Source organism: Penicillium griseofulvum (assembly GCF_001561935.1).
Source record: "Penicillium griseofulvum strain PG3 chromosome Unknown contig_80, whole genome shotgun sequence".
NCBI lineage: Eukaryota > Fungi > Ascomycota > Eurotiomycetes > Eurotiales > Aspergillaceae > Penicillium > Penicillium griseofulvum.
Genome location: NW_024467471.1, coordinates 3,906,132 through 3,932,062, shown reverse-complemented (window position 1 = coordinate 3,932,062; position 25,931 = coordinate 3,906,132). Strand labels below are relative to the sequence as shown.

At 48.5% G+C, this 25,931-nt stretch overlaps 9 protein-coding genes across 9 annotated transcripts; 5 read left to right on the top strand and 4 right to left on the bottom strand.

Moving 5' to 3' along the window:
- Nucleotides 1-172: 172 nt before the first annotated feature.
- On the top strand, nucleotides 173-6,202 carry PGRI_024140 (RNA helicase SLH1; the record flags this gene model as incomplete). The annotated part of the gene is made up of 1 exon (XM_040790127.1): nucleotides 173-6,202. The coding sequence occupies one exon, from the start codon at nucleotides 173-175 to the stop codon at nucleotides 6,200-6,202; it is 6,030 nt and encodes a 2,009-aa protein (XP_040647080.1).
- Nucleotides 6,203-7,939: 1,737 nt separating this feature from the next.
- PGRI_024130 (uncharacterized protein) lies at nucleotides 7,940-9,885 on the bottom strand (the record flags this gene model as incomplete). Its single annotated transcript, XM_040790126.1, has 2 exons — nucleotides 7,940-8,989; nucleotides 9,049-9,885. 2 exons carry the CDS (start codon nucleotides 9,883-9,885, stop codon nucleotides 7,940-7,942), a joined length of 1,887 nt encoding a protein of 628 aa, XP_040647079.1.
- A 1,530-nt stretch (nucleotides 9,886-11,415) lies between these two features.
- pfy1 (profilin) lies at nucleotides 11,416-11,915 on the top strand (the record flags this gene model as incomplete). The annotated part of the gene is made up of 3 exons (XM_040790125.1): nucleotides 11,416-11,496; nucleotides 11,579-11,713; nucleotides 11,784-11,915. 3 exons carry the CDS (start codon nucleotides 11,416-11,418, stop codon nucleotides 11,913-11,915), a joined length of 348 nt encoding a protein of 115 aa, XP_040647078.1.
- A 498-nt stretch (nucleotides 11,916-12,413) lies between these two features.
- On the bottom strand, nucleotides 12,414-13,103 carry PGRI_024110 (uncharacterized protein; the record flags this gene model as incomplete). Its single annotated transcript, XM_040790124.1, has 5 exons — nucleotides 12,414-12,710; nucleotides 12,761-12,776; nucleotides 12,838-12,886; nucleotides 12,955-12,981; nucleotides 13,073-13,103. 5 exons carry the CDS (start codon nucleotides 13,101-13,103, stop codon nucleotides 12,414-12,416), a joined length of 420 nt encoding a protein of 139 aa, XP_040647077.1.
- An 896-nt stretch (nucleotides 13,104-13,999) lies between these two features.
- PGRI_024100 (uncharacterized protein) lies at nucleotides 14,000-14,557 on the bottom strand (the record flags this gene model as incomplete). The annotated part of the gene is made up of 1 exon (XM_040790123.1): nucleotides 14,000-14,557. The coding sequence occupies one exon, from the start codon at nucleotides 14,555-14,557 to the stop codon at nucleotides 14,000-14,002; it is 558 nt and encodes a 185-aa protein (XP_040647076.1).
- Nucleotides 14,558-14,894: 337 nt separating this feature from the next.
- PGRI_024090 (DASH complex subunit DAD4) lies at nucleotides 14,895-15,350 on the top strand (the record flags this gene model as incomplete). The annotated part of the gene is made up of 5 exons (XM_040790122.1): nucleotides 14,895-14,897; nucleotides 14,968-15,024; nucleotides 15,080-15,124; nucleotides 15,179-15,263; nucleotides 15,322-15,350. 5 exons carry the CDS (start codon nucleotides 14,895-14,897, stop codon nucleotides 15,348-15,350), a joined length of 219 nt encoding a protein of 72 aa, XP_040647075.1.
- Nucleotides 15,351-15,694: 344 nt separating this feature from the next.
- Nucleotides 15,695-18,121, top strand: PGRI_024080 (actin-related protein ARP5; the record flags this gene model as incomplete). The annotated part of the gene is made up of 4 exons (XM_040790121.1): nucleotides 15,695-15,890; nucleotides 15,950-16,270; nucleotides 16,324-17,264; nucleotides 17,315-18,121. The coding sequence occupies 4 exons, from the start codon at nucleotides 15,695-15,697 to the stop codon at nucleotides 18,119-18,121; spliced, it is 2,265 nt and encodes a 754-aa protein (XP_040647074.1).
- Nucleotides 18,122-19,537: 1,416 nt separating this feature from the next.
- On the top strand, nucleotides 19,538-20,227 carry PGRI_024070 (MARVEL domain-containing protein; the record flags this gene model as incomplete). Its single annotated transcript, XM_040790120.1, has 4 exons — nucleotides 19,538-19,684; nucleotides 19,740-19,843; nucleotides 19,896-20,018; nucleotides 20,077-20,227. The coding sequence occupies 4 exons, from the start codon at nucleotides 19,538-19,540 to the stop codon at nucleotides 20,225-20,227; spliced, it is 525 nt and encodes a 174-aa protein (XP_040647073.1).
- A 671-nt stretch (nucleotides 20,228-20,898) lies between these two features.
- nte1 (lysophospholipase) lies at nucleotides 20,899-25,346 on the bottom strand (the record flags this gene model as incomplete). Its single annotated transcript, XM_040790119.1, has 2 exons — nucleotides 20,899-25,129; nucleotides 25,192-25,346. The coding sequence occupies 2 exons, from the start codon at nucleotides 25,344-25,346 to the stop codon at nucleotides 20,899-20,901; spliced, it is 4,386 nt and encodes a 1,461-aa protein (XP_040647072.1).
- Nucleotides 25,347-25,931: the final 585 nt, after the last annotated feature.

The following is a 25,931-nucleotide window of genomic DNA, read 5'->3' as shown; positions in this document are numbered from 1 at the left end:
CTGCAATTTGGCCTGAGGCACGGGAAAGTACACCGCTCTTGTCATGCGACCGGGTGAGCCCTGCACGCCTGCCCTATAACTACTTTTGGCTCAGCTTACCCCCCTCATTCTTTGTTGCTCGGCTTATCACTTCTTGATCGTTAAGTCAACTGAACAGTTCTATCCGGCCAATATGGACAGCATAGCAGCTACCGAGTCGCAATGGCTGTCACAACTAGCAGCCATGCGTCAGGCCATTGCCGATCTGAAGCTCCCCCGAGACCTTCCTCATGAATCGGTCAGCTATGGAAGCGATATTGATCTGGACATCGACGATGACTACTCATCCCCCGGAACAAATGACGATGTGTGGGATATCATTAGCTCCGATGATGAAACCTCCGACGACTTGGACGACTTGGATGGACTCGACGAACTTCATCTTACATCAGGACCCTCCTACAATCGGTTCTGGCTGGAAGACAAATGCCGGGATCTGGCTATGCGAAACTCAAATATAGATGCGACAGAACTTGTTCAACAACTCATCGCCACCCTGGCTACCGACAGCAATGATGAGGAGCTACAAATGTCTTTGGCCGAGGTTGTCGGATTCGATGACCTGGATCTGGTGATTGAGTTAATCGCACACCGCGGGGAAATTCTGTCAGATAGGGGACCTCGCTTGGAATCCCAGACAGATGGGCTTGCGGCAGGTAGACTCCAAACACGAGCAGAGAGAGAACATGCTCTGCAACAGCGCGATTTCGAACATAAGAGTGCAGCGTTGATGCCGGCACAAACCCGAGCAGAGCCCTCATACCCGCATGTTTTCAAGCAGAACACTTCCGGAAATACACTTTCTGCCAATGGGAGGAAATATGGGTTGCCTCTGGGTAGCGAGCAGATCGAGGAACCGAAGTACACTGAATTCGCAATCCCAGCGGCGAAGGTCGGAACGCTTGGCAAGGGCCGGAAACTGGTGGAGATCGCTGAAATGGATGGCCTTTGTCGGGGTACATTCAAGGGTTACAAGGCCCTCAATCGTATGCAAAGCTTGCTCTACGATGTTGCATACAAAACCAATGAAAATATGCTTATTTGCGCGCCGACTGGTGCGGGTAAAACGGATGCTGCCATGCTGACTATTCTCAATGCCATAGGGAGGAACATATCTCCCAATCCATTGGAAAACCCAGAAGCGACTGATTTCATCGTCGAAGTTGACGACTTCAAGATTGTCTATGTTGCTCCCATGAAGGCTTTGGCTGCTGAGGTGACAGAGAAACTCGGAAAACGTTTAGCCTGGCTGGGGGTTAAGGTCCGAGAACTGACTGGTGATATGCAGTTGACCAAGCGGGAAATCGTTGATACTCAAATAATCGTTACCACCCCTGAGAAATGGGATGTCGTAACGCGGAAAAGCACTGGAGACACAGAGCTTGTTCAGAAGGTCCGCCTTCTCATTATTGATGAAGTCCACATGTTGCATGATGAGCGAGGAGCAGTTATCGAATCCTTGGTCGCTCGAACCCAACGTCAGGTCGAAAGCACGCAGTCCCTGATTCGAATTGTTGGTCTATCAGCCACCCTTCCCAACTACACTGATGTGGCAGACTTCTTGAAAGTGAACAAAATGGCTGGCATGTTTTTCTTCGATCAATCATTCCGACCCGTCCCTCTTGAGCAACATTTCATCGGTGTCAAAGGAAAGCCTGGCTCCAAACAATCCCGTGACAACATTGACTCTGTCGCCTATGAGAAGGTCCGTGACATGATGGAGAGAGGCCACCAAGTCATGGTCTTCGTCCATTCACGCAAAGATACCGTAATGACTGCCAGGATGCTTATGCAGCTAGCCGCAGAGGAGGGACGAGAGGACTTATTCAGCTGCCATGAGCATGAAAATTACTCCAATGCCCTTCGTGATATGAAACATGCCCGTGCGCGTGAACTACGAGACCTATTCGCTAGCGGATTTGGAACGCATCATGCCGGAATGACTCGAAGCGACCGCAACCTGATGGAGCGAATGTTTTCAGAAGGTCTAATCAAGGTGCTTTGCTGTACTGCCACCTTGGCGTGGGGTGTCAACCTTCCCGCAGCCGCGGTTGTTATCAAAGGTACTCAGTTGTATAACCCACAAGAGGGTAAATTCATTGATCTGAGCATTCTCGATGTCATGCAAATCTTTGGTCGTGCAGGTCGTCCACAATTCCAGGACACCGGTATTGGATTTATCTGTACTACTCATGACAAGTTGACCCACTACCTATCTGCTGTGACTGCGCAGCAGCCCATTGAGTCGCGCTTCTCTAGACGACTTGTGGATAACTTGAATGCTGAAATCTCGCTTGGAACAGTGACATCTGTTCCAGAGGCTGTGCAATGGCTCGGCTACTCATACCTCTTTGTGCGTATGAAACGTGAGCCGAGGAACTATGGAATCGAGTTTGCTGAGTTACGCGATGACCCAATGTTGGTTCAAAGGCGGAGACAGTTGATCATACAAGCAGCACGAGTGCTACAAAAGAGTCAGATGATCATCTTCAACGAGAAGACCGAAGATCTCAAAGCCAAGGATGTTGGCCGCATTGCGAGTCAATACTATGTATTGCAAACCAGCGTCGAAATCTTCAACGACATGATGCGTCCCCGTTCCGGTGAGGCCGATGTACTCAAGATGATCAGTATGAGTGGAGAATTCGACAACATCCAATCTAGAGACAGCGAGTCGAAGGAGCTTCAGCGACTGCGCGATGAAGTCGCACAGACTGAAGTTGCCGGTGGAAATGATACTCCACATGCGAAGACAAACCTCTTGCTGCAAGCCTATATCTCTCGCGCCAAGATTGAGGACTTTGCTTTAGCCTCCGATACTGGATATGTTGCCCAAAACGCGGCACGTATCTGTCGTGCTCTCTTCATGATTGCGTTGAATCGTCGCTGGGGCTATCAATGCCAAGTTTTGTTGTCTCTTTGCAAGTCTATTGAGAAACAGATCTGGCCCTTTGATCACCCCTTCCGTCAGTTCGATTTGCCCCAGCCGATCCTACGTAACCTTGACGAAAAGCTTCCGACTACGTCGATTGGGTCGATGAAAGAAATGGAGCCTGCAGAAATTGGTCAGCTTGTTCATAACCACCGCATGGGCAACACGTTGTCCAAGCTCCTAGACAATTTCCCAACTCTTAGTGTTGAGACCGAGATTGCGCCGCTTAACCGCGATGTGCTTCGTATTCGCCTTTCCATCTTCCCGGAGTTCACCTGGAATGACCGTCACCATGGAGCATCCGAGTCATTCTGGGTCTGGGTCGAGAACTCGGAAACATCGGAAATCTATCATCACGAGTACTTCATCCTAAGCCGGAAGAAGCTTTACGCTGATCATGAGCTCAACTTCACTATTCCGCTGTCTGATCCCCTTCCCAGCCAAATCTACATTCGTCTGATCTCCGATCGCTGGCTGGGTGCTGAAACCGTTAGCCCGGTTTCTTTCCAGCATCTCATTCGCCCGGACACTGAAAGCGTGTATACCGATCTTCTGAACCTCCAGCCCCTTCCTATATCGGCTCTTAAGAATCCCATTCTTCAGGAAATATATGGGCAACGCTTTCAATTCTTCAACCCTATGCAAACACAGATCTTCCATCTTCTTTACCACACACCGGCCAACGTTCTCCTTGGTTCTCCAACCGGTAGTGGAAAGACCGTTGCAGCCGAGCTGGCAATGTGGTGGGCTTTCCGTGAGAAGCCCGGATCTAAGGTTGTCTACATCGCACCTATGAAGGCTTTGGTCCGTGAACGTGTTCAAGATTGGCGTAAGCGTCTTACCAGCCAGATGGGGTTGAAACTTGTTGAGTTGACTGGTGACAATACACCCGACACACGTACGATTCGAGATGCGGACATCATCATCACCACACCCGAGAAATGGGACGGTATTTCACGTAGTTGGCAGACCCGTGACTATGTCAGGAAAGTGAGCCTCGTGATTATTGACGAGATTCACTTGCTTGGCGGTGATCGAGGTCCCATTTTGGAAATCATTGTTTCCCGAATGAACTATATCGCTTCTCAATCCAAAGGATCCGTTCGATTGATGGGCATGTCCACCGCCTGTGCTAATGCTTCTGATCTGGCCAACTGGCTTGGTGTCAAAGAAGGTCTGTATAACTTCCGTCATTCAGTTCGCCCGGTTCCCCTCGAGATTTTCATCGATGGGTTCCCTGAACAGCGCGGTTTCTGTCCCTTAATGCAGTCGATGAACCGACCAACTTTCCTCGCGATCAAGAACCACTCACCGGAGAAGCCAGTCATTGTCTTCGTTGCTTCTCGCCGACAAACCCGTCTAACTGCTAAGGATTTGATCAATTACTGCGGTATGGAGGACAATCCTCGTCGATTTGTGCGAATGTCTGAAGATGATTTGGAGTTGAACCTTGCGCGAGTGAAGGATGATGCTCTAAGGGAAGCCCTTAACTTTGGTATTGGTTTGCATCATGCTGGTTTGGTCGAGTCTGATCGTCAGCTGGCAGAAGAACTCTTCGCCAACAACAAGATCCAAGTTCTTGTGGCGACTAGTACTCTTGCGTGGGGTGTCAACCTTCCGGCGCATCTTGTGGTGGTCAAAGGCACACAGTTCTTCGACGCTAAGATTGAGGGTTATCGGGATATGGACTTGACCGATGTTCTGCAAATGCTCGGTCGTGCTGGTCGCCCACAGTTCGACACCTCCGGTATTGCGCGTATTTTCACTCAGGACTCCAAGAAAGCTTTCTACAAGCACTTCCTCCACACGGGCTTCCCAGTCGAGTCGACCCTGCACAAGGTTCTTGACAACCATCTTGGCGCTGAAGTATCTGCTGGAACTATTGGGACGCAACAAGATGCATTGGACTATTTGACATGGACATTCTTCTTCCGTCGATTGCACAAGAACCCCTCATACTACGGCCTCGAGATCTCTGCAGAGGAACAAAATACCATGGCAGCCCAGGCCACAGCTCAGGATTTCATGGTTGAATTGGTTGGAAAGTCGCTCAATGATCTCGCAGAATCGTCCTGTGTCCTTGTGGACTCGGCCACTGGAGAGGTCGACTCCACTCCCTTCGGGAAGATCATGAGTTACTACTACCTCTCGCACAAGACGATCCGGTTCCTCATGTCTCATGCCAAGCGTGATCCGACTTTCCAGGATGTCTTAAGCTGGATGTGTTCGGCAAGCGAATTCGACGAGCTGCCTGTCAGACACAATGAAGACCTGATAAATGCTGAGTTGGCCCAGAACTTGCCGCTTTCTATTGACTGCATGGGCGATGCCCCCCTTTGGGATCCACATACCAAGGCGTTCCTCCTCCTGCAAGCCTACATGTCACGGATCGATCTTCCCATCACTGATTATGTTGGTGATCAGACATCTGTGCTCGATCAAGGCATTCGTGTCATCCAAGCTTCAATCGACGTCATGGCTGAACTCGGGTATCTTCCTGCGTGTCAGATGCTGATGACTCTCCTCCAATGCATCAAATCAGCGCGTTGGCCTGAAGACCACCCGTTGTCGATTCTGCCAGGCATCCCGACCGAGAAACCACCCAGTGGTCTGCCAGGAACTCTTGTATCGCTCTCGTCACAGCCTGCTGGTGCAGTTGCTGCTCTGGTCAAGAAATTGAACCTTCCATTCAACGTCACTCGCATTACGTCCCAGCTACCTCAGTTGTCGGTCTCGGTTGCGAATGTTTCTTCCAAGGGCGTTGCTGTGTCTTTGACACGGCGTAACCAGCCCACAACCCCCGAATGCAAGGTCTTCGCCCCTCGTTTCCCCAAGCCACAAACCGAGGGCTTCTTCTTGATTGTTTCCAGTGCTCTGCCCAATGGCACGGATGGCGAGTTACTTGGTCTGAAGCGTGTGTCTTGGCCACCAGTATCCAAGCGTAATGGCAATGGCAACGGCAACGGCAAGGGTAACAACGGCGCTGGTTCCAGCCGCGGAGGGCCTGCCAACGATAGCAAGGGTAGCCTGTTGACCGTTCGGTCCAACGTCAAATTCCCCGAAGGTATTCTCGCGCAATCCACGAGTACCACCACAGCTCGGGTGAATATTAGAGTTATCAGTGACTCGTACGTTGGGATGGCATGGACTGTCTCCAATGTCGAGGTTAATTTGGATACTGGCATCGAGACGCAGACTGTGGAAGAGTGTAGCGTTCCTACCAAGGAGTAAAACCAGATGCTAACCTATTGACTGAACATTTATAAAACAAGTACAAAATGCAATTTACATCTGGTGATTTGGTGCTTGACCGTATATTTTTCTAATCCCTGAATGTTTCCGATCACAAATAAATAGAAAGCCACTTCTTAAGAGCTCCAAGCTTCCACTGTATTTGAAATGTCAATGACCCTTATTCTCTCACCTATATTTTACTTGACGAAGGCCATCCGCTACGTGGTCAACTTTATTCACCGAACTGGTCTCCTCCAACAGTTCTAGTAGGTGACACCTGAGGACGACGACGAACCGACAGGCCCAGCGGCAATGGATCTAGGTGTGGAAGACGATGGGTATCAGCTACTGACGACAGATGATGCTGTGGGATCGAGAAACTCAGCCAGAGTCGATGAACATGCCAATTAACTGACCGAAACAACGCCATTGTCAATTAAAACAGAAGGAGGGGGGAACGTAGAGATGCGGAGATGAGGAGTGAGAGATGGAGGCTGCACTCCATGACAGTCATCATGTTTTGATTTCCTATGTATAGGTTTGGGATTATGCGATTATGGGCTACATTTCTATAGGCGTCTAACTATAATCTCTTCTCTAAGAGCCACCTCATGGGTAACAAGTAGTGAAAAGACTTCAAAGGGGTGTTTCAAAAATTCCCAAGCAAGCCCGCAGGCCTACTTGAAGTAGTCAATTTGGTAGTTTTCAACTAGCAAAAACACGATCTCGGATTTCTCCTCACTGATACGTGTAAAACCCGTGCACTAGGATGGAGAGGAAAAAGAAGAAGAGGAAGTTCTGGGCGCAGGTAGGGGTATTTATACTTCAACGGTTGCCGCGCCGGCGAACCGTCCGCAGCGGCAGCGCCGCGGCAACCAGTTCGCAGTGCGAGAAACAAAAACAAATTATTGCTCATTGGCTGTATGAATTTTAAATATAATAATTTTCTAGCAACAGAATCATTGTCTGTGTTCTACAACCCTCGGCTTTCACAAAAGGCACTCCATTCATCTTGCGGTAGATTATCAATCCGCTCTCGGCTTCAAGCACCCGACGCACCTAATAGCTATCTTGTCGGGTTAGATCGGTTGGATCTCTGCTAGTTGAGTAGTGGAACAATAGCATGTCGGATTGTCATACGGGAATCGAGTGATCTGGCACCGGAAGAGATCTTCCAATGCTTCTTTAGTTTTGGGGAATGATTCTGGGTTGTTGATATATTGGGCATCTAGTTCAGATACTTTGTTAATTGCGCTGATGTAAATTCCGTAGGTAACTAGAGGTCAGTTTTGGAGTTATCAATTTGTCGATCATCTAGCAAAATGTGGAATGGCTTGTTTGTTTCAGCTAAATGATAATATGTTCGAAATAAACAACATTACGGTGAGCCTGCATGGTAGCTCGCGACACATACCCCAAAGAGAAACGAATCAACGAACCTGGAGTTTGAGCATATTGTCATTCGGAGCCAGGATTGAGCGAGTTTTACAATGATTGGCCCTAGGGGCTCTGTTAATCTACATTTCCTACAATAAGTGCATGTGAGACATGGCGGACGGAAAATAAAAACGACCATGAATATAATATGAGCTAGCCAAGGCATGGATTAGAAGATTGTAGAAGACCATAGAGAACGAAAGAGACGTATGGACAAAATATGAAACATGCAAAGGGGAATCAGGTATGAAACAAAAAAGCCAAGAAAAAAGAATGAAAGATCGGCGCAGTAGAATGTCACAGACACTCTATTTGCAACTCCTGCGAAACACCAGGCCGATGGCCCCGGTGGGCATCTGTAATCTGGGGTGTCATAGGTCTTCTGTGCACAACCCGCTCCTGCGGGTCTAGATGATCGACCCTCATGCCAATGGGTACTAGAACCTGCCGCTTTGCCCGTGACACAGAGACAGAGCGTGCTATTGAGATCTCCACTTTTGGGATAGGACGTCTAGGCTCGGGCGCAGGCTCTTCGGTATCAAGAGTCTCGACATCGGCGAATGGCATGCGCGTAGACTCTGCTGGTGATACACCGGATCTAGGACCGGTTGATGCTGACGATGGGGACATGATTCGGTCAATCTTGGATTGGGTCGCATTTAATGCTGAAGGAGAGCTTCGAGATGTACTGGACAGTGTGTCCTTTGAGGGTGGGTGTGGTCGGCCTTCGGTTTTGACTCTGAGATGCGGTCGCACTGAATCGTTGGTCCTGTGGCTTGATGTCGTATTGGGCTGTTGTGTGGTTTTGTGTTGTGGCGAAGAAACCTGGGGCTGTCTTTCTATGGCTCGCGGTAGCGAATCCTTTCTTGATTGTGGATGAACCCTGTGCTGAGCAACGGGCTTTGTCACAGCAATATTGTGGGGTTGGGCGCTTTGTTGTGGTCGAGTCTTCTGCGGGGATGGGATTTTCTTTTCTGGCTGGACACTCTTCTGTATTTGGGTCTGTGGCTCCGGCTTGATAGCAGGAAGAGGCTTGTCGTAGCTACTAGAGGAGCGGGGTGTATTGGAACGCTCAGAGAAGAGCTTCGGAATAACGGGTGACTCAAATGATGTGACACTACCCATGTTTGAACCATGGAGCTGTGGTGGACGCATCTTCGAGGGGCTTTCCACAGGAAGTGTGTTTGCTCTCATTAGTGGGCTCGGCCCGCGGGAGAAATTCTGCGTGCCGAGTACCTGGGACGCTTTTGAGGGCTGCGAAGTTGGGAACAAGGTGAAGCTTGATTGCGCTGGTGATGTTGCGCGGCGTTGGGGCATTGGGGGTGGTGCAGCTGATTTTAGGAAACCCTATATCAGTAATCGGTTAGTTCCACGCTGTTTTTTTTTTTATCGATGAAAATCCATACATTTGCATCTGGCACGCGAAGATTGTCCAATGTTTTAGCCCTCCTGGCCAGCAGTGAGGGTTTTTGGTTCTTGTTGACGACATTGCTGAACATGACACTGTATCGCTCCATCTGAATATCTGGGATATCGACACTCAGTAAAAGGTCCCGGGGACTTGATTCCTCCTTGGGTGCCTTGTTGCCGAGTGAAAAGTTCCGACTCCGCTGGGGAGTTTGATCACTTCGACCAGGCATAGGCATACTCCTGGGATCAACCTCAATTTTCGGCCACTCTTCTGTCGAATTCTTTCTCAGTCTTGCTTTGTGCGGTTTCTCCGGTAGATTATCTTTATTGATTTGTGGCTTGAAGGTGGTTTCTTGTGCGGCATCTGATGGCGATGTAAACGCATTCTTTGCCTTGAAGAATCCGCCAATCTTCTTCCACTTGCTGGGCTTATTGGCTGAATCTTTTTCTGTAAAGATTGATTCATCAAATCTGGGGGGCGGTAGAGCCTGATCTTTGTTTAACATGCCGGGACTGCCCAGCGCGATACCAATCATATGGTGGTCAGTTTGGGTACGGCCGGATCGGGTAGATTGAATGGCTTCATCTGGTGGCGCTGTTAGGCAAAAGTCGAAAGTTGCGCTTTGGCTCGGAGGTGGCTTTCTGAACCACCCATCTCCCGTAGAGGGCTGGCTGAAATCCCACTGTCCCATGATTGGCTGAGTTGGACGCTGCGAAGCCTCAAGAGATTGAAGGTCGTTCCGCGGCAACGCATCGGTATAGGTCAAAACAGGAAAGGAGATGGTCTCCTTCGATTGCGTGTGAGACTGAACTGTTGTCATACCCCTTGCCATCTCTAAAATATTGGAATCCAGCCGATATGCGATAATAAAAAAAAGAGTGTTAAGAAACCAAAAATATGTCAAAGAATGATATTAAAACAAAAGCCCTAAAAGAAGGAAGATATAACCCTGCCAGAAGGCCAACACAGAAGAGAAAAAAACAAAATCGAAGGGTAATGCTGTATATTAATGAAGGCAAATGAATTGAGTGGAGTCCAAGGTCCATGTAAATGAGACGGGCCCAAATTAATTCCATTGGACCTCCATCCTAAATCTGCTAGAGGTAAATAAGTGCCCTTAGTCTGGGGCTGAACCAACGAAACATAAGAATCCAGTCCCAAACCTCGCAGGGAAATTCTGTTTTGGAATTTGAGGGGCATCTCAGCGCTAATATCAAGCCCGTGTGCGATGCTTATTTCCCGTGGGACGAATAAAACGTCTCGGTTGCGGATTGAAAAGCTCGCTACCACGTTAGAAAGGGGCTAAGCTGTGCAGGAGGCGTGTTTCACCCTGTTAAATCTGAGACTGGGCGTTTTACTCTCTTACCCTGGAAATCAGGGGGAGAAGCTGGATTGGATGTTCATATCGCACGGTCATGTCATGAATTCTCCGATGCGTTGCATGAGTCGTCAATGAAATATGATGCCAAGACTGTCTCGCGTCTAGGTTTCTCCACGTTCCAATGGTATAGCTTTTTTTTCATGTCTGGTGTAAAGATGAGATGAGACGAAATCTCTCCTTAAATAGCGGTCAGATCAGGATTAGGATCAGCCCCTGAGATTCAGGCACTCAGGCATCGTGATCGACGGTACATGGATGACTGGACTGGACTGGACTGAAAGCGGTTATATGTATGTCATACATATCTTTATGAGTATGAAGGTACGAAGTACTTTAGAATAGACATATCCGAAGTTGAAGAGTTGCTGTCCGGAGAAATCTCCCACCGCTACTTGGTATAAACAGAGGTTAGTTATATCAGATATCCTATATACTCAACTCCCCTATAAATATAATTATACTATTCTACTTATGTTGTATAAAGTAAATATAGACAAAATAATCTACTCAAAATAAATAAAGCTATATAGCTTGTTGTCCCAAGTTGCAAACGGTAGGATCGTCATATGGCGGGGTCCTCTCCCGACCGCCACAACTTCTTTCTCCCCCACTTTCTTCTCTTCTCTCTCAGCTCTCCTTTTTTTTCCTGTATATTCAAAAGGTGTGCTGAAATCTCTGCTTCTTTTCTTCTTCTCTAACCAATTCAGCGTTATCCTCTCAACTTCTTTACAGTCATCATGGGCGAGCACTCAGCAATCTGGCAAAGTATGAATCACCTTGAACCTGCAGACTGCAGACTGCAGACAGTTCAGCCCTTGCTTCTTCAAGTTCGCTAACATATTTCTCCTTGAATTAGGCTATGTCGACACCAGGTACATCACCCTTCTTCGATCCCTGATATGCCCCTCCACACTATCGAAACCAAATAATCCCCCCGCGTCTATCCGATACATGTACTAACAAGCTTCTTTTCATAGCCTGATGGGCTCGGGTCAATTCGACAAGGCTGGTATTCTCGCCGCTGACTTCTCTGGTGTTGAGGCTGCCTCGCCCGGCTTCGCGGTAAGCTCACCTATTGTTTTTTCTCGTGCGGGGTGGGGTCACAGACATCAACACAGTCGCTAACGTTACTGGTTAAATATAGCTTTCCCAAGACGAGATCAACTCCCTGATCACCGCTTACACCTCTAGCGACAAGGCTTTTGCCGGTGGCTTCTCTGTCTGTGGTGAGAAGTTCGTCACCATCAAGGCTGACGAGCGCAGCCTGTACGGCAAGAAGGTGAACATATCCCGTTCCCCTCCAGAAACATCTTCGGAATTATATGTGCTAATCCTTGTCTGTGATATAGGGTAAGGAGGGTGTCATCATTGCCCGTGCCTCCTCTTGCACCATCATCGCCCACCACAACGAGTCTGTCCAGACCACCAACGCTGCCACCGTTGTCGAGAACCTCGTCGACTACCTCAACAACCCCCAGTAAATCGGAAAATATGCAATGATAACTAAATGATGTGATGAGTTGAGGGGTTTGTGAAGAATAGGAAATAAAGGAGCACTCGACTATTTCTCTGAGCCCAGCGTGATGTTTCGCTTATGCTTCTTTCTGGCTTTTGTGACTGGATCTCTTTGCCTCGATGGGCGTCGATCTAGACGTTCCCAATGCACAGTATGAGGATACCAGATTGTATGATGCACAATGTAACTTGTCTATTCTAACATGCATATTAACTGATCACCAGCCGCTGAGTCAACGCTGGAAGATCAATAAGGGTCATTATTAATTACATAAATCTGAAGGGCGTAGTTGGATCATTGGATCATATCATCCCGTGTCACATGTATAGCACAGCGTACTTGGAAATCTCCAAACATGGGTGTGCATCCGACATCCCGCAAGCGTACACGATGAAAGTCCGCATTATTTGAAGGTTTGGATACCGTCAGGGAACCTCATCGTCAGACTCCTGCTTGTGTATACTCATACGGGAAGCTCGGCATTGCTCCTCCCACCTGCAAGCACCTCAAGTCCACGTTGGATATACGGCCCTACCACGGGGATGTTACCGGCGAATTGACCGATCGTGACAAGGAAGTCGCCAAACAAGATGAACAAGCCGTAGAGTTCTATCAAGAACCCAGTCAAGGGCCAGCGGAAGAGAATGAGCATAATACCAGCGGCGAAAGCGGCAGTGCCCTTGAGCTTTGCAGGGCGCGTGAAAAAGACCATGGTTTTCTGAACACCAATGATCAGAGTCAATCCGATGAGAAAGAGGACCTGGTTATGTTAGTTAGGCGTAGCGAGTTTCGTTAGAGGGCATGGCGCACATTTCCCATAGCAAGTCTAGTAAAATCAGCATTAGCATTTATTCTCCAAAAAGAAGCGGAAAGTCTGGAGGACATACAATGACCGATCAAAGAACATCACCACTCCTCCAAATAGGAACAAGCCTCCTAATCAACAGCAAAATTGGTTAGTTCTCAGTCCAAATACTTAGTACTTTGGAAAGCCACTCTCGTACCGGCTGAGCAGAAGATCACACCGATCTCTGTTATATATATTAGCTTATGATCGACAATCGCGACTCATGCACTGTCATGACAGTGGACATCGCAGCTTGTAGAATGAATGCGACTGACTCTGGTTCTCTGTTAACCACATGCTGGGCATCTTTGTTTATTTCGGGTTCGAGTGCTGGTAGCGATATATGGGACCGAGGGTTGCACAGATATTCTTGCAGTATTTTAGAACACGCGACAGTCAAACAAGTGGTCTGCGGTGGAATCGGTAAAAGGCGAGGTAGATGCGGAGACAAAGCGGAGATATTGATGGCGTCGTTGAAAGCGGATAGTCTAGATTATTGTAACAGTATGCTGACTTGAAAAGATCACAATAGATCAAAAGGTAAAGTCGCAAGACACGTTAATGTTGTAAACAGAAACAACTCAAAAATCACCATTCTGCCATCTAATCGACGCCAAGTCTAGAATGGTAGGCGGTAACTCCAAAGTTTTTATAGTGCGCTGATCATTCCATTCTGTCCTTTTCCTTCACAGTTTTCGATTGGCAAGGTCATTAATGATGTGATCGTTCCAAATAGGTATCAACCTCGAATTTCAGACTAAATCTACTGGTATTCAGATATACCGAATTACAACTTCGAGCACAGCTCATACATAGTCAGGGCTATCCCCTGTTGCAGAATCTTCCTTTACAGATATTCTGTACATGCCACGCCGCGACGACAGTCTCTTCGGATTCTGTAACTGGTACCCTGTCCCATGGGGTGTCGGTAATAGTCGAGTGCTTATGCACAAGGCGAAGAAGGACTCATTGATCACGAATAAGCCGGAGCGTTTTCTTGAGCCTGTCTCGAAAGGGGCATGGTGGGGTGGAAAGGGCTTGACTGTGTTGGTCGTACATAACGCTTCTTGCGGTTCGTAGTTGGTTGTGTCTAGTTGAATTGATTAGTCGAGTTATCTATCCAAGCTCATTATTGCATGACATACTCATTCTGGGATGATTGTTCGTGTGGGAACTGAATAAAGCTGGCTTTTGCTGCACCTTTACTTCAGGATGGTGTGCGCCCCACGCGCTTCCAGGTAGTTCTCAGGAACACCCTGTGCCAAAGTCCGGATCACCTTGAAGATCTCCTTGTCATGATACCGCAGCCGGGTCTTGGGGTCGGTGTACGGTCCATTGAGGCCCGTGATATCGCAATAGTGATGGTGGTAGGCAGGGTTAAACGACGGTGCCGACTCAATGTTCGTGTAGGTCACGGCGGGTCCAGTTGGGAATGTCGCCCGGGCGTTCTTCTCCAAGACAAGAGTCGAGAGATTTTGGGTGGCCTGGGACAGATTGGGTGCAGCCCCTTCCGCGGGGGTTTGTGTGCCATCCGTGATAGCGCCCGGGGCACCTGGTGTAGTTGCGCCAGAGTTGGCTTGGGTTGCCATCACTGATGCCTCCTTCCGGGAGGCCTCTGAGATAATCTGCTTGAGGTTCTTGTTGCGACGCTGGGATGGTTTCCAGTGAGGGTTGCGGAAGGGCTTGGGGACATGTGAAATGTCTAGAGCATTCAACAGCTGCTGGTGAGCTTCATCGTTGGCGGCATTTGGTGGAGGCATGGTATTGAATATGGTTCAGGGCAACGGTACGGTCAATTGCGAGGCCGAGGCGGAAACAGTTTGGTGTGTATGGACGGATGCAAGTGTGAAGACAGGGGTGAGGATGGGAATGATCCAAAAGTATTAGATTCCTGAGTGGCAGAACTTGGTCATATATTATAAGGGATTCAAAAGGTGGTGTCAAACGGACAAGGTCAGGTCGAAAGTAGAAACATTGAAGCAATGCAAGTATCCCCGATCCATGAAGTCTGTATAGCTGCACGTGATCATATCCCGATCAAGTCCAAATAAACACATTCACGTCTAACATCAACCCAACATCTATCAATATTCAGCCATGGTATGTGGTTTCTCTTCCTTGTCTGGATTTTTTGCCTTCTGAAAGATTCCAGATGCTAATGTCTCCTTAGGAAAGCCCCCACGAGCATCAGCAGACAGTTCTGCTATCCCGCATCATCACCAACGTTGTATGACATGATTGAATCACCTTTGCAGGATAACATTTGCTCACTATTTATAAAGGAGAAACTCAATGAAGCCATTATGGTCATGAACAAGGGTCTCCAGGTAGGTTTGAGCCTTTTTCATTGATATGATCATAGGATTGACCCTCAATCACAGGAAGTGAATATCCAGAACATGAATGTTGAGCTGGTGGCGCAGATGTTCAAGAACTACCAGTCTAATGTTCTCTTCCACCTCGAAGGTATTCATTACTCTATTCTCATATCTTGACCTTGAAATTCTCTACTGACGCCCTATAGCCACGGAGAACCTCCAAGAGCCATCCTAAGTAACCCTAACGATAAACAATTTACTTTAACGAAGAAATGTGGGGACGAGCAATTAGTCAATGATACCAGGTTCTAAATCCAATAAGCATATGTAAATGGTTTGAATCTTTGCATCCCTTTACTCCATAAAAGCGATAGTGATAGCCTCTATTCTTGGCGGTCCAACTCCGCCAAACCTCATCAACCGCGTTTGTATCGTTTGCCTCTTTGTCAATCTGCCCTTCCAAGGTTTCCACATATTTATTGGTTTCCTACCCCAACCTTGTTTCCTATGCAGTGAGCCCTATTCGATATCTACGATCTCCGATCCCAATAGCTCCTGGTTTCCGGAGCGCAGCCCGCCATGACGATTACCTCCGTGCAGCGTCTCCTACCAGCTCGCATTGCAGCCAATACCACCGAGCAACGAACCGAGAAGCCTCCCCCACAACTCCACGGCGTGCAAGACTTTCCATTCAAGGGATATCACCCTCCGCAACCCGAGGGATATCAGCAGAGCCAAGCCCATCCCCACACCAGTGCCATCGTTATTGACAATGGTAAGGAATTCCAGATAATTTGTCATTCAACACTCCTAACAAATGTGGTTCATGCGCAGGCGCTCACCTGGTCAAGGCCGGTTGGTCTTTTGACAAAAACCCCCGATTTGCCATACCTCCGGTCATGAGCCGATACCGTGATCGCAAGCTCAATCGCCAGTGCCAATTTATCGGATATGATGCATACGTCGATGCGACTACAAGAGGACAGCTGCGAAATGGGTTTGACCCTGGCTCCAGTGTTGTTGGTAACTGGGATGTCATGGAAGGCGTGTTGGACTATTTGTTCATCAAGCTGGGCGTGGATGGTGCAAATGGGGGCGTCGGGCGCCCGATCTTGATGACAGAGCCAATCGCCAATATGCCATATTCAAGGAAGAGTGAGTATCTAGCGGTTCCAGTGCCAGTACGGCCGTTGCTGACATTCCTTCAGTGATGAACGAGATTCTCTTCGAGTGCTACTCTGCGCCGTCAGTGGCCTACGGTGTGGATTCCCTTTTCTCCTATCGCTATAACGGTGGAACGGACGGTTTGATTGTGGACTCGTCGCATACGTCCACCCATGTTATTCCGGTCATGAACTCGAAACCCGTGCTCTCCAACAGCACTCGTCTCAACTGGGGTGGCCTGCAGAGCGCCGAATACCTGATGAAGCTCATGAAGCTGAAGTACCCAACCTTCCCGACTCGCCTGACGGACGCACAGATGGAGGAAATGGTTCATAAGCACTGCTACGTCTCACAAGACTACGATCGCGAGTTGAATGGGTTCCTCGACTGGACGGGACTCGAGGACCGTGATCGCGTCATTCAGTACCCGTTCACAGAGCATATTGTTCAGGAGAAGACCGAAGAAGAGCTGGCGCGGATTGCGGAGCGCAAGAAGGAGAGCGGCCGTCGCCTGCAAGAACAGGCTGCAAGGATGCGACTTGAGAAACTAGTGAAGAAGGAGCAAGAGCTGGAGTACTGGAAAGATCTGCAAAATAATCTAGCCAACGAGACTAAGAAGGAGATTCGTCGCGTGCTGGAAGCCGAGGATCTGAAAGACGAGGCTGCGCTTGAGAAAGTGATTCGCGAGCTAGAGAAATCTATCAAACGCTCGCGCAACAAGGATCTAGGCATTGAAGAAACCGAGGAGCAGCCTGAGGAAATGACATTCCCTATGCTCGATATCCCAGACGACCAACTGGATGAGGCTGGACTGAAGGAAAAGCGCCACCAACGTCTCATGAAGTCCAACGTCGATGCTAGACTGCGAGCGAAAGAAGAGAAGGAGCGCGAAAGGGCTCGTATTGAGGAGGAGGAGCGTATAGACCGTGAGACGCGTGAGAACGATTTCGAGAACTGGATTGCAAAGCGCCGCGCCAATCGCCAGGTATGTTGACCGGACATGACTCTTTAATTTCCAATACTAATATTTCTCAGAACATTCTACAAAGAATCAAAGACCGTGACCGTTTCACGGCTGATCTTGGAAATCGCAAATCTCTGGCCAGTCAGATGCGTATGAAGACACTGGCCAATCTGGCATCCGACGGTCCTAAGAAACGTCGTCGCGGCGGGGATGATGATGACTTCGGTGCCAATGATGAGGACTGGGGTGTTTATCGCACCGTAGCTGTTGGCGAGGGCAGTGATGATGAAGAAGAGGAGGATCTAAATGGTATGCTCGACTCTGTAGAGAAGGAGCTCCTCGAGTACGATCCCGAATTCAACGAGAACAACACATTCGCCGCACAGTCCGACTGGACAAAGAGTCTTGTACACGCTTTCCTCCGCGGACCCTGGCCTTTCGATCCCGAAAGCCAGCGAGAGGCACACCAGCTCCATCTGAACGTGGAGCGCATCCGTGTGCCTGAGGTTGTGTTTAAGCCGTCCATTGCTGGCCTCGACCAGGCTGGTCTGATCGAGATCGCGGCCGATATCATTAATCAACGCTATTCCAACCCAGCAGACCAGGCCCTTCTTCTAAAGGACGTGTTCCTGACTGGAGGAAATACGTTGTTCACCGGTTTTGATGAACGCTTCCGTAAGGAAGTCCGCGGATTCCTACCCATTGACGCTAAATTGAATGTACGCAAAGCATCAGACCCTGTCTTTGATGCTTGGAAGGGCGCGGCACAGTGGGCTTCTGGTGGTGACCTAGGCCGATGCTCGGTCACACGGGAAGAGTACATGGAGAAGGGCAGTGAATACATCAAGGAGCATGAACTTGGCAATGCTACATGGTGAGAATAAAAAAGAGCGAGTTCCCGAAAACACCTTGGGCGCACTGGAGTCAAATGGTCTGCTTATCCGGCGTGGTATAGGGCATGTTTATTTGATACTTAAAAGGTGTTATTGCAGAGTCGGTAGTAAGCGAAATATGAGATGTTTAGCCTCAGAATAACTACTACGTTAATAGAGCCCGTCTTGCCTTCAATGGGAAACAGTCTGTCTTTCCGTTTTACTCTCACTCTAATCAAATTTCACATTAAAGCCCTAAGGGGCTTATAATCCTCTCCTGTATGCCTCGCAACCCTCTTTACCTGTCTATCTCTTCCTTGACTCTTTCAATCCCGAGCTTTCAGTCTATTAATCCACACACCTTGATAGCAAGGGATCCAACGTATTCCCCAGAGTAAGGCCTCCCATCTATCAATGAGCTGTGTTTAGAGTTGGGGGTCTGAGACATCTCCATGTTAAGGCCTCTGGGGTGATTCACGTTAAGCCCGTTTGAGGTCCATGAGAATGATACCCACACCAAGTGTTACGCTTGCACTGACCAATGAAAGCCAACAATTCTGATCTTTTGTTCTCGGCTATGTCGGAACATTCTTGTAGACCAGTCCATTCACGACATGGCCAGTCGAGGACGACAAAGTTGTACGAACGAATATGATCTATTGCACTAGTTACACGACACTGGCCATTACTGGCATAGTTTCCAATTTCTATCAATCGCCAATCCCTCGAACCGGTGTCTTGAATAATGTAAAGCTGATCCAAATCCAAGTACTGAAGTAAAGGGACTATATATAACTAGTGCATCGAACAAAGTTCCAATAAGACCCAGGTGAAGCCATAATCCGAAGAGAAACCCCCTGTTTACAGATTATGTTGTTCTCGGTGGTTATGCGGTGCAATATACATACTCATCCATCTGATTGGATAGTAACTATCATATCACGGGGCTAACCAGACGTTGAATTATCCGCAAGCTGCCGGGCTTTTCGTTTTGTTAACGTCGGTTAATACAGTGGAGAATTTGAGGTATCTCCTTATAGCATAACAATGCCATTGCCACAGGCCTATATACTTTACGTATAAAACAGAAATTGAACTTGCATATAATCTCGAATACATGAAAAAGTGACAATCTCCAATTGCCTTTTCGATACCTAAGTGCCAAATTGGGATCTGGCCCATGTCTGGTCCTGACTTCATGCAGAGGCCATCATGACGCGCCTGGGGAATTCTTGCTTAGACATGTATCTTTGTTTGCTTTGGAACTAGTGATGTTGGGATGACCCCGAGATATAAAACCCTTCCTCTGCTCTTCTGTGGAAGCTGATTCCTTTTTTAATACTATTTTCTATTCTATTATCTCAGGCGTGTCACAATACACTTAGCCTCATTGCGCCTTTCACGTTTTGTATACTTACTACAATGAGCTTCACAACTACAATTGCTCGTCCACTGCAGTTGCTCACTCGAGCCCTCCAGTGGTCCAGCGTTGTCATCGTCATGGGTCTAACCTCGTTCTTCATCCACCACGGTCCCCGTGGCCAGCACACCACTTACCAAGAGATCATTGTATGTCATTCACTTTCTCAAAGCCTCGCAGAGTCATCTCTAACCGTAAGCTTAGTCTACCATCTCAGTCGTCTTCTTCCTCCCGGCTTTCATTTCGCCCTTCCTACCCTCGTCGTTGAGCAGATTCGTGCTCGCTATCGACGTCGTCTTCTCCTACCTGTATGTCAACATCCAATCATACCTATATCAAAGTCTCTGATATCTATTCTAGCTGGTTGACTGCCTTTATTTTCTCCGCGCAAGACTACAGTGGAAGTCGGTGCTACTACGCTAACCCCGCAGGCATCGGCTGCAAACGCAAGAGAGCCAATGAAGCATTCATCTTCGTAGCTTTGTACGTAGCCTGAATTCTTCTAGCTGTTGTGATTTTATGAAAACTAATCTCGTCGCAGCATCTTCACCATCTTCGGCATGCTCCTTGAAGTCGCTGCCCTCTGGGCCTATCGCAGGGAAAATAGCCCTAACCACTCCACCGAGACCAAAGTCAATTCCGGGACTCGTCCACCTATGGATGCTCCTGCAGCTCCTGCTGGAACTGTCTAATCAATGTCTTAATTGCCTCCCTGACAAATATATGTCTACTACCTCTTGACGTGGTCAATGGTTGTCGATATATCATTCACTGGGATGGGGATGTTGGGCTTACTGCACCTTGTATTTTGGGTTTCATTTCTTCAAGTAGTCTTTTGGTTTTCTGATGGGCTTGGATTTTGATAATGGCGGGATTGAACATAGGCTACTATGAGCCGAGGTGCGGTGAGAGAAGGTGAAGTTGATATGCGATGGACAGTACTATGTACCTTCATCGCAGACTCGGGGACACTTTTTTCTATCAACTGTGTTCTTTTCTCTTAATACTTTAATCGATTAATTACTTTGGAAACATTGGGATAGTCGATACATATGTCTAGTGATACCATTTCCCTTTTTTGAATCAACATGTACGAGATGCCAGTGTAAAAATGTTGGAAGTAAATGTCATATGACTACCAGCAAAGCTGTATTTCTATTTCTATCAGGCTATTTACAGTATACACTGAATGTACATGTTCAACAAGAGAAGCCACTCGCTCGGTATCTTGGGCAAGAGCGGTGCCAGCATTAAGCAGAGCAAATCGTATGCAGCTCTGAACACTGCATATCAAAAGTCAAGTCGTTGCTGTATTGGACTTGAGATATTATGCAGGGGTCGGTTGAAGGACAATGTTGCGTAGTTAGATACTAGCTCGGCGGGGAGCCATTGTCCGTTGTAGCTTGCGCTTTTCCTCGGTTTCCTCCGGGATAGGCAGTGAGCCCTCGCTCTTCAAGCGATCGAGGAACTCCTTTCCATATGCGTAACCAACTTTGTAGATCTCGTCGAATTTTCCGAACTCTAGGGTGCCGTATGGGTCGATAGGAGGACGCATGTATAGACAGCCAGGTGTACTCTTTGCGCGCTCGAGATTGTCGAATGATGAGACATAGGCCAGTCGTGCTTGGATTTCAGAAAGTGTAGGTGGGTTGGGGAGTGAGGAGAAGGGGTTCCACCGGTTAAACACAGACCAGAATCCTGACAACGAGTCTCCGAATCCTTGGGGCGTGGTGTCGTCGATAGACCCAACATCAATTGCGAAGATGACATCCGCACCAAGACTTTTCATATGTGCCACAGTGAGATTGTCGATGTAGCCACCGTCAAGAAGCATACTGCCTTCGTCACAGATAGGAGGCATCAGGCCAGCCAACGTCATCGAAGCCCGAACGTACCGCCAGACGTATCCAGACGAGTGATACTCGATTCGAGATCGGCTGATATTGGTTGTGTTGCAGTAGAACTCTAACCAAAAATCTTCAATTTGGCTGTCTCCAAAGGTCTTGAAAATACCGCGGTTGAACTCGTGACCCGTGGTGTAGGAAACGGTGGGATAGGTCAGGTCCAGAGCAAACCGCCACATACTTCCCATGCGGCCGGAGAACTTCTTGGCTCGCCCGTACATGGGAACAACATCAGCGTCACGCGCGTACAGAGCTCCAATGAAAGAACCGATCGATGTGCCACCGATGATATCAATTGGGATTCCGGCCTCCTCGAGCGCTTTAATGACACCAACTTGCGAAATACCACGCGCTCCACCACCGCCCAGTACAAGACCCACAGACTTGCCGCACAAACGCCGAGCCAGACGATGGAAATCACCCTTGAAAGGGGTCTGCGGGGAATAGAGTGGGGTTTGTTGTGCACGTCGGGACGTATACTTTTGAATCTCGGCTTGCAGGATTTGCACGCGCTGCTTCAGTACAGTACCAAACTTCTTACTTGGCTGATGCGCAGGGTCGGTGGTCGAGCGGAAGGCCATTTGGATGTGGTGATGGCCGCCGTTAATCCACACCCGGTTCTTGAGCCATTCTCGGGTGAGTCCAGGTGCACAGTATCGTTCCGCATGCAAAAGAACCAGTTCTTTGCGAGCAGTGGTCTTCATACCCAGTAGGAACCGCTCATATTCACCAATTCTTGGCGAAGACTCTGCAAGACCCACCAACAGAATAGAGTCGGCTTGTGCGATGCAAGTCTGAGTCCACGGTGCATTCACATTAGTGTCAGCGATGTACAAGACCATTCCGAATTTCTCTTCAAGGTCAGCCAGGTATTGGGAAAGCTTAAGCTTTCCCATCTTACTGAAGGCATGGCGCCCCAAGTGGTTCAAAATCGTCGCTTGGTTGAGTGACGTGACACCTCTAGTCACACCAACTTGGTGCAACGCCTGCAAGAGTCTATGACCAAATTCCACAACCGGGACGCCAGCCATGACTGGAAGAATTGCCACGGTGCGCAGATTGACTGTTGAGGTTGCAGTCTGAACACCACCAGCCTGTCTTTGTTCAATCCCCTTTTCAGACAGCGGATGCTCAACTAAATCACGCATTCGCTGGGCAATGAGTTTAGAGACCTGAATGGTAATTCCAGGATGTTCCTGGGCAAGACTGTTGAAAAGAGACCGGGGGAACTTGGCTAGTTCCGTTTCCCGGATGGCATGCAAAGTAGATGGTCTTGTAGATTCAGTCATGACTTCAAGTTCGCCAACACTCTCACCCTGACCGTGTTCGCCAATGACAGTAATCTTGCCGTTTGGCCCTTCAAGGACAGACCTCAGACGACCGTTTAGAACAAGATAAATAGCATCGCTTTCATCCCCTTGGTGATAGATCACTTGCCCTGCGCTGACCTGAACCCACTCTAGCGCGAAATCAATGTGAAGTAACAAACGAGGCAACAGTCGTGTCAACCGCTTCGCCAGCGTTAATAGGGCAGCTGGATGTCTATCTGCAATTCTCTCGAGGGAAGCACGGGGAAGGAATCCAACATAAACATCTGTCTTGGCCACGACATCGGTGTAGGAGCGGTACGATGCAAGAGCACCTACATACCCTTGAATGCCTCCAGGCTTGATCAGGTATAGCGATTTGCGGGACTGCGTTTTCCGTCGAGGGTCATTGCTGCCTGCTGCACCAGAGGCGGTGCGCGACGATGCTGTTGTTGTTCGTCTCAACTTCGGGAACAGGTCCTCTTGCGCCTGCGAAGCAGATCCATGAGAGGACCCAATAAGCGTGTCATCGCGTTCATCCGCCGGAATACCCGCGTCCAAGAATCCATCAATGACGTAGTAGAGACCTGGATGGCGCTCGCCCTGTTCCACCAGAACCGAGCCTTGTGGGAAGTACACCACTTCAATGTCATGGAGGAGGTCTTCCCGCAAATTTGTGATAGGCGAAGTCCCCCCTGCGCTCGTCACTGACATGGAGGACATCATGGATTCGCTTTCGCCATCACCGGACCCTTCGTAGGGATCCATGAAGCCAAAAGCATTGGAGAAGACTGCCTTCTGGCGGCGGTTATCGTAGGAGAGAAGTCTCGGCGACGCGTCCCCGGAGTGAGTGCTCTTGCGCAGATTATCGCGTGTGCCTTCAGTGAGTCCAATACCCTTCATCATACAGTCCAGGATCGATTCGCGGAAAATAGCGTCCTCGTCAACTGACTCATTTCGCTGGAAAGTTGCAGGCAGACCGTTCATTGCAGCAGATACAAATTGAGGTTGTTCCCGCTCAGTAAGAGGAGTCTGGATGCGAGGTGCTAAATGTTCATGTCGCGGTCCAAACCGGGACAATTGTATCGTTGATAGCAGATCACCGGGGCTGACACCTGCCGAGTCCCTATCAAGGAATACCGATGGTGGCCTTTTTGGGCTCAAGGGTGTGAGAGAGCGCTCACTGGCCACCTTTGCTTGCAAAAAGGCTTCTTTTCTAAGAGTACTGCTCGACCGTCCTCTGCGGCTGACAGAAGGATTGTGAAGAGCAATACCTTTTCCAATTTCCTCTGGCCCCAATCTCTCTCGCTCCCGGGTAAATTTGTCCTTCAGGCGATCCAAGACACTTCCTCGAAGATTATTCGGAAGGTCCCATGAGGTGTATTTAGACATTTGCCGTTCTATGCCCAAAACCTCACCAGTAAGGCCCAGATAAGAATGCGCTGTAGCGAACGTGACTCGCTGGAGACGTGTCAGGATAACCTGCACAATATGTGATGTTGCCCGTGGGTAGACCCTAGTCAGGCGGCGAAATGCGCTCGCTGGGATGATAGCAATCGTCGTGTCCACTGTAGCGCGTGCCACGATATCTGGATGTACCGACTTGCGGTGCTTTTTGTGGTCATTTTGATTAGTATCCGCCTGCGGGATCTCCCCGGAGTCCTGTCGGGGCATGGAATGGCTCTCTCCAATATTGAGCGGAGGCACCGAGGGCAATGTATCGCTAGATCCATTCTTTGCCGTGTTCAAGTTTCCGGAATCTCTCACGGTGGACCCAGGGCTGACAGCAAATGAATCAGGCACATGAGTCTGGCCAATACTAGGACTGGATATACTGGAGCTGTGACTTCGCGAATTGCGGAGCTCAATATCTTCAGTAAACAGTTGGAGAATAGAGAATAGAGACGACATCGAGGCACCATTCTTGACCTCGGTGAGGAGCTGATAGCCCTGCCGGTTGTGAATGTTCCGGTCCTCCTCGTCTGAGTAGTCATCATCCATGTGAAGATTCTCTTGCGAGCCTGACTTCCCATCGCGTGCAGATTTCACGAATATCTGGACTAGTCCATCTACAACCATACAAAATCCCTTCTCCTCCTCCAGCATGAGCGTCTCCCCCGCAATCAGCTTCCTGGTCTGCATCGTCCGGGTCAGCTCGTGGAAGACGGGTCGTTCAAGGTAGCCGAAGACTTTGATAGCGCTGAGGAATTCATCAAGGTAGTTGGCAAGCCCTGGCTTTGAATCTCCTTCTTGGATATCGGGGAACAAATCGATTTGGGCTTCTTTGCGTTGAGGCTCTGGGGGTAGACGGCTGTACATGTTCAAGTAACGGTAACGGATGAACCAGCTGACGGTCGATACCAGGACAAGGAATATTAACATTCTAAGGGTCACGGTTGATCAGCAACGGTATCTTTGAAGAATACAATCAAGACTAGGACTTACATGGTGGTGAAATTCATGGTGAAAGTCAAGCTCATGGAGAAGAGAGTGAACAGCCATGTGGGCAGTGTAATTGTCGAGAATGTGATTATCGAGTACAGAACGCTTGGAATAGTTTGGAATATAAAGGTAAACACCCATCCGATCCACCCCGCCATGGTGGAAGGCGCTGTATGGAACGGTGGGGGGGAGAAAGAGGTAGAAATAGAAGTCAGAGCGGTTGGCGCGCTGAGGCAGAGGGATGGGGCCAGGCCAGCCATAACAAGATTTGAGAGCTCCGCTTAAAGTTCTAAGCAGGTTCTAAGGTCCAGACTAACTCAGATATGACTTAGATCAATTCAAAGTACCCAACCGTGGGCCCGTTAGGCCTGAAGATTGAAAAGCATCGTGAGGTGGATAGGTGGAAGAGGAAGGGGAGAGTCCCGCGTCACATGCAACTTGCATTTCATACTGTCAAGGGTATTTTTTTATGTTATTCTATTACACGTTATATTCTATTAGTATTCTATTATATTCTCTTATTATGTGTTAACGTTCTGATATTCTATATTCTAATTAAACTAATAAATTTTCCTTATCATAGGGCCAATCCACAGTGATGTAATTGATTACTATCTTCTAAGCCTCAGACGTATATAGGCTTGAAATTTATATATCCTTGTAAAACCTTGGAATATTCTGGCATCTTTGACATACCTATGAACTTCAGTAGATATAATGATTTCAGTTACATATTTATTAAG